The sequence below is a fragment of the Lolium perenne genome, chromosome 7 (genome assembly GCF_019359855.2).
Source record: "Lolium perenne isolate Kyuss_39 chromosome 7, Kyuss_2.0, whole genome shotgun sequence".
NCBI classification, from domain to species: domain Eukaryota; kingdom Viridiplantae; phylum Streptophyta; class Magnoliopsida; order Poales; family Poaceae; genus Lolium; species Lolium perenne.
The window spans coordinates 237,259,270-237,266,844 of NC_067250.2; the positions used below are offsets into that span (position 1 = coordinate 237,259,270).

Consider the following 7,575-nt stretch of genomic DNA (forward strand, 5'->3'; position numbering starts at 1 on the left):
CTCTGGTCGACCAGTTTTAGTGTTACACAAGTTAACCTGACGCACACACATTACAACGGTCCATGTCGATTTTAATTGTACACCCTGTGTGCCATGTGCCAAGTGCCAACAGTCAATCTCGATTTTTCTTCTCTCAATCACGCCGCAAATGAGGCAGGCGCGGCAACATCACACAGCTTGGAGAAGGCTCGTGAGGCTGGACAACAATCCGAAAGCTTGTGTACAAGTAAATAGTTTGTCAACGAAAATGCATATATATTCATTTCAATCGTTTTCATACATTTTCGTATTGCCCCCCGATTCCATCTGAGTTTGATCACCATATACTTGCGCATCTGGCGCTCTGGGTGATCAAATGAGGAACCTGTACGCGGAGGAGAACTACATAGCTAGCTTATGTTGTTCGGGCAGCACTGCAATGGCAACCCCCAATAGATATACGTGCTGATCCTCAAAGGCCCCCCAAAAGAGAGAAGTCAACCCAGTTCCTTCGGTACCATGGTGATACATCAGTAAGGGAAGCCACTAGCGATGCTGCCGGCGTCGCGCCGCGCGCCCGCGGTGGCGTAGAACAGGTCGGCGAAGTCGCAGAGCCCGTTGACCTCCTGGACCCGATGCGGCTCGAAGGTCGCTGGCGTCGCCACCGTCGCCAGCTGCTCGCTGCCGGAGACGCAGGGGCGCCCTTGCTGCTCGGCGGCTCTGGCGCCGGACGGCACCCTCGGGCGAGGCCTGTGCACCGGGGGCGGCGGCGGCATCGTGGAGGACTTGCCGGTGAGCCGCTGCACGACGGACTTGAAGCTGGCCGCGTCGGAGCTGACGAACTGCGTCTCGATGAACTTGACCTTCACGCCGGCGCCGTCGCTGTGCTGCCTCGCCCCTTGGAGCTCCATGGTCGCCGCCATATGTTTGTGTGTCGCCGGTCTTCTAGCTAAGCTCTACAGGTGCGCACGGTGACTCGATCTTCTTTGTTTTACTTGTGGTGTTTGATGACGGCGAGCAGTCGAAGAGTCGATGGGTGACTTTGGCTGCAGGAACCGCGAGTTTATATAGGTTCAATGGTTCAGGTGGACGCTATCTACGGATTCCTTCACACCAACAACCCAATGACATGTGGGATCCGCAAGATCAGGGACGGATTGTCAGTGAGTAGGGGCGTAGTACATCGTTAGATTTGGAAGTGATCGAACTGGTCAAATGTTCGAGCCAGTTCGGTAGAGCGGTCAAAGAGCGGGGGCGGACCAAGCGGTCAAGCGCTCGTGCGGAATAGACAGCGCCAGCCAGCCAGCGGCATCTTCTTCTTGGCTGCTAAGTTTTTCTTTTGCTACTTGTGTGGCTTGACCGGCGGTCGTAGGAGTAGTGTTAAACCCTCTCATCTGTGAAAAATTTCAGGGTATAACAATAAGTTGGAGAGTGACTGTTGTGGAATTTGACCGTGGAATTCTGCCAGTGTCCACATCGACGGCTCCTATTCGCAGGCGCTTCCTTTTCACCGAAATTTCCGAAATTTGCTTGATGTTACTAGGCGCCGGGCGCGCCGGAATATGTTTATTTCAGTCAAAATAATTAGGTGACACGTGGGGTCGGACCAAACACAAGCGGAGCTCAACTGTCATCGAATTCACTAACTGCTAAATACGTCGCCGCTAAGATTCAAGTTGATACTCCCACGAGTCAAAAATACACGTTATTTTTACCTAAATCTGAGAGAAGTATTTATTGTAGGAAGTAATTCTTTGATAGCGCTCCCTCCATTTCAGTTTACTAGTTCTGCACGTGTATCTAGATCGTCAATTTAATTTATATAATATAAATTATTATATAACATAAAAATTATACCATTAGAAAGTATAAAAACTAAAGTTTATAATGGTATATTTTTGATAATATATATCTTAAATTATGGTAATTAACTTGACGACCTAGGGTTATATGTAGGACTAGTAAACTGAAACAGATGGAGTAGTTCATTTTGGCTGAGCATGTGGCCGTGATTTTCCGTGATTTATGTGTTGTGATCAAAGCAGAAAAACTGAAACTTGCTTACATATAAGTTTGTAACTAGCAATATTTATTTTATATATTTTGCACATGCTTTTCTCAAATACTAGCTAGTTGCAGAAAATATTCAATTTATTTACTTGTGCCGAACTATCTCCGCCAGCCCATATTTTTTCACCCCCTCCGTTCCAATAAATATTGCGTATAAAATTAGTCAAAACTCAATATCCTCCAAGTCTGACCAATTTATAGACAATAATTAGAGGCACCTATCAGCCACATGTTAAAAGTCTAAACTTATACTGCATCATCCAGTCAAAGTTGCCTACGTAGAGTCAGTTTAGATGCATGCATGTCCTCCTGCATATATTATCCCCATGTGTGTTCAACGGTACATATAGCTAAGTTCATAACCTCATGGTTCCCATGACTCCAGAAGTAAAGGGTTTCACCCTTAAACGGATATCTTTGTATCCATGACACGAAAGCCTGACATGCAGCTACGATGACTGAGATGAGACCATTCAGTAGTCGATCACTGATCAGTGCATGGCTGATGCCCGTGACTGGTCTACGCTAGCTGAGCTGGGTTTCTAGAAGGCAAAGATTATGCATGGAAGCTTAATTTTTAAAAGTACTAGTCGATGTGACCTGTGCGCATCGATCGGATATGGTTGTTAAAAAGATCTTCCGCTCGCTGACTTGACTTCATAGATCAGCCAACGGCAACGACTTGGTTTGGACTAACAAGAGACAAGAGGAAGTTGTTGGCCTCTCCAAGGAGCCTGATGTATAAACCATTGGTCACCACTAGGCAGCAGACTAAAAATATTTCGTAAAAAAAGAATTTTTTGGATGGGTTTAACTAAAGGAAGCAACAGAGAAGATGCAGTGGTAAATCTAATCATATATGACAAATCTAGACAGGTCTAATGGATATGCATATGGACCAAAATAGTAATGCAAACATAATGTGAGATGTGAGAAGCGTGTACCTGTTGGCCGGGAAGACCACCACCGCAGCTCTCGCTATTTTGTAGACCCAAAAGATTGTGACGTGGGCGGGTTACGACTCAACTCCGTATAAACCTAAGAAAATCATGATGTTGTGAGCATCACTATCGTTAGTAATTGAACAGTCGACGGGGATGTAGTCGAACGAAATCAAGCAATCACGATCAGATGCTCCCCCAAAAATCTTTATAGGCCCTCCCTCGACACGATCTCACGAGATCAGGTTTGATATTCTGGATACAGTGCTGGGTAGATTTTTTATGAGGGTGACACTGCAAGATTTGAAAATTCAGAGAGTATGGGACCTTGTATTTGTTTATGGAGCTGCTCAGGAGGGAGATAAAGAAATGTTTCTGGCTGAATTGGGTGCTGTTTGCAGTAACCAAAGAAACCGAATGTTGATTGGCGGAGATTTTAACATTCTTAGGTTTTCCTTTGAAAAAAATAAAGAGATGAGAATGAATAAATGGTCCAACGTTTTCAATGCCATTATTAACTCTCATGACCTTAGGGAGATTGATATGTCTGGGGGGACAGTATACTTGGTCCAACAATCAAATTAACCCTACCCTGGAAAAACTTGATAGGTTCTTGATGTCTTCAGACTGGGAAGACTTGTTTCCTCTGACTACTATCCATAAAATTGCTAGAGAGGTGTCTGATCATAATCCCATTATTCTGGATACTATGGAGAGTAGGGATGTGAAAAAACGACATTCAGATTTGAAAAGAGCTGGTTGAAAGAGGAAGAATTCATGCCTAGAGTGGAGAGAATTTGGAGACAACCTGTTAGAGCTAGAAACTCCTTGGAAAGAATGCAAATAAAGTTAAAGAAAATTTAAAATGATCTGAAAGGCTGGGAAGCAAATATGAGAGGAAGAGATAAGAAGAACAAGCAGGATTTGCATCTGGAGTTAGCTACCTTGGAGCAGCAGGAGGAACAGGAGGAACAGAGTACCATTTCCTTGGAGCAGGCAAAAAGAAAAATACAGATCCAGGAGGAACTTCTGCACTTGTTGAAAAAGGAAGAGGCTTTTTGGAAACAAAGATCAAAAGAACAATGGCTGCTGCAAGGGGACAACAACACTGGCTATTTCCGTAGAATTGCAAATGGCAGTAAAAGAAAAAGAACAATGTTTTTGTTGAAAAATGGAGATGAAAATATACAGGGGACACCTGCTCTACTGGAACATGCTTCCAATTTCTACAAAAAACTGTTTGGGCCAGTTCATGATGCTGGTGTCATACTGAGAGATGATATATGGGACAGAGAGGAAAAAATGAATGAGGATGATAGGGTAAATCTTGACAGGAACTTCACTGGGAAAGAAATTCATGATGTTATATGTCAGATGGAAAAAATAAGGCTGCTGGCCCTGATGGAATCCCAGTTGAATTTTATCAACACAGTTGGAACATCATCAAGCTAGATATGTTACAAATGTTCAATGATTTCCATGAACACAAGATTAGTTTGGAGAGAATAAACTATGGGATTATTACTCTCATTCCCAAAGGTGAAGATGCAGATATTATTCAGAAGTATAGACCGATTTTCTTATTGCAAGTCTTGTTCAAAATCTTCACTAAAGCCATGACTGTTAGAGCTGAGCCTGTAATGGGGAAACTTATCCATCCTTGCTAGAATGCTTTTATCAGAGGAAGATATATCACAGATGGAGTGATGTTTCTGCAGGAAATCCTCAGAGAGTCCAAAGTTAAGAAGAAACAGGGAGTTGTGCTGAAAATTGATTTTGGAAAGGCATATGACAAAGTAATCTGGAACTTTTTGTTCGACTGCTGCAGACATGCAGGCTTCAGTGATAAGTGGATAATATGGATGAAAGAAGCAATCACAAAAGGGACCCTTAGTGTCAAAATTAATAATCAGATGGGCCCTTACTTTGGAAGTTTCAAAGGGGTGAAACAAGGTGACCCCTTTGCTCCATTTTTGTTCAATATGGCAGCTAATAGTTTGTCCAAAATGATTGAAAATGCACAAAGAAATAGTTTGTTCAAAGGCTTGGCTGATAACTTGGTGGAAAATGGTGTAGCTATCCTACAATATGCAGATGATACTATTCTTCTGATTCAAGATGACTTTGATGGAGCCAGAAATTTAAAGTTGTTGCTGTACATTTTTGAAGTAATGCCTGGCATGAAAATTAACTTTGAAAAAAGTGAAATCACGCCTGACAAGCTGCAGGATTATGTAGACTTGTTCAACTGCCAGAAAGGAAAATGGGCCATTAAATACTTGGGGACTCCTGTGTGACATAGGCATCCCCAATGGGCCTGCCGAAGATGGTACCCGGGGTTTACTAGAGGCCCATGACTCGAAGAATAAGAAGATTCGGAAGCCCAAGTTATTATTAAGGAAAGCTAGAGTTGTATTAGGAGATACTACTTGTAATCTTGCGGGATGGGTTGGAAACCCTCCCGAACTCTGTAACTTGTGTATTGTGAAATCTCTCGACTCCACCTCCTATATAAGGGGAGTCGAGGGACAAAGAGAGCATCGATTCATTGTTTCGCACAACCCTAGTTTTCACATCGTCGAGCACTTTTCGGCTGAAACTTTCGAGATCTACTTGCCCTCTACTTCCGACTAAAACCCTAGTCTACAATCTGTAGGCATTGATAAGTTAATCCCTTGTCAATTGGCGCCGTCTGTGGGAATTAGAGGCGTCAAGGATCTGATCTCGATGGCACGTTCAAGATCGTCGACTTCGTCAACCGCAAGCAACGCGATGGACAGAGGTAAACAGATCGAAACTAGTCTAGTCGATTTTGTTCCTCACCCGCCCTCCCGTTTGGATGCATATGCGTATCTGGAGGAGCCTATGGAGATGACAATCGGAAGGTTCCACTTTCGCGTGGAGAAAGAAGGAGCGTATCGTTTCAAAGTTCCTATCTCGTCGGGATTATCAGTGGTCGATCCCGATTTTTCGAGTTCAACATCGTCAATCGAGTCAGGCGACGAGGAGACTTCGTCGCCACGCTTCATCAGCACCAGGGCAAGCGAAAAACTCGCCAAGATCTTCAGCGACATGTCCTTCGAGTCATCTGCGGACTCCGATATAAGCGATGACTGGAGCAACATCGACAGCTTTAACTTCATCAACAGATCCACTACTGTTGGAAAGGTCTTCACCAATCTCTATGATGGTTTCACCAAACCCAGCAAGGTACAAAATCCAAAATATCATCAGATTTATGCCATCGGAGAACCAAGTCGCGATCAGGAGGAGACATCAGAGGCTTTCGACGATTTGGGAAATCCATACGTCGATCCCGCTGACCTTAGGCGAGGTCTAGGCACTAAATATGTTGGGCCTACACCACGTTTAAGGGTTCAACTTCCACAAGAAGCATGGGATAGAGCCGCAAGAGCTATGGATGGCACAGAACCAATGACTACAACTGCTACGTCGGAAGAATTGCAAGCGTACCAATATAGACTCGCCCGCGTTGGAAGAGAATTGGAAAAACAGACAGCTGCTCTGAACAGAAGAAGGGAGGCAGCTTCCGCATCAAGCAGGCGAAGGGCGGAGTTAAGTCGACATTCAGGAACTTCGGGAGACAGACACAGAGAAGCTCGAAACAGAGCAAGATCTCGGCTGCAAAACATACCTGAGGCTGACAGAGAAAATATGGTTCAAAATCTCGACATGTCCTTTATGTCGATAGACACGAGGGGGAATATTATCCCTAAGACACCGGAAGCTGGATATATAGCGACGCAAGCCTTCATCCTCGCATCCGAGCCACCTCCCGGAGATCCAAGAGAAGCATTGTACAATATGGCCATGGCAGGAGTCGGAGCCATGGGAAACGGCGTTTGTAACTTTGCCTCCCGAAGGATCAGCAAGGCAAAATAGTCCACGACCTACTGATGGCGTGTAACTCACACGTTCGTTGGGAACCCCAAGAGGAAGGTATGATGCGCACAGCAGCAAGTTTTCCCTCAGAAAGAAACCAAGGTTTATCGAACCAGGAGGAGCCAAGAAGCACGTTGAAGGTTGATGGCGGCGGGATGTAGTGCGGCGCAACACCAGGGATTCCGGCGCCAACGTGGAACCTGCACAACACAACCAAAGTACTTTGCCCCAACGAAACAGTGAGGTTGTCAATCTCACCGGCTTGCTGTAACAAAGGATTAGATGTATAGTGTGGAAGATGATTGTTTGCGTAAAACAAGAGAACAGTATTGCAGTAGATTGTATTTCAGTATAGAGAATTGGACCGGGGTCCACAGTTCACTAGAGGTGTCTCTCCCATAAGATAAACAGCATGTTGGGTGAACAAATTACAGTTCGGCAATTGACAAATAAAGAGGGCATGACCATGCACATACATATTATGATGAGTATAGTGAGATTTAATTGGGCATTACGACAAAGTACATAGACCGCTATCCAGCATGCATCTATGCCTAAAAAGTCCACCTTCAGGTTATCATCCGAACCCCCTCCAGTATTAAGTTGCTAACAACAGACAATTGCATTAAGTATTGCGCGTAATGTAATCAGTGACTATATCCTCGAACATAGCACTAATGTT

At 44.4% G+C, this 7,575-nt stretch overlaps 1 protein-coding gene across 1 annotated transcript; it reads right to left on the reverse strand.

Annotated features, from left to right (window-relative positions):
- Window positions 1-234: 234 nt before the first annotated feature.
- Window positions 235-1,029, reverse strand: LOC127314013 (uncharacterized). Its single transcript, XM_051344477.2, has one exon. It carries the CDS (start codon window positions 900-902, stop codon window positions 510-512), a length of 393 nt encoding a protein of 130 aa, XP_051200437.1. The 5' UTR covers window positions 903-1,029; the 3' UTR covers window positions 235-509.
- Between the last annotated feature and the right edge of the window lie 6,546 nt (window positions 1,030-7,575).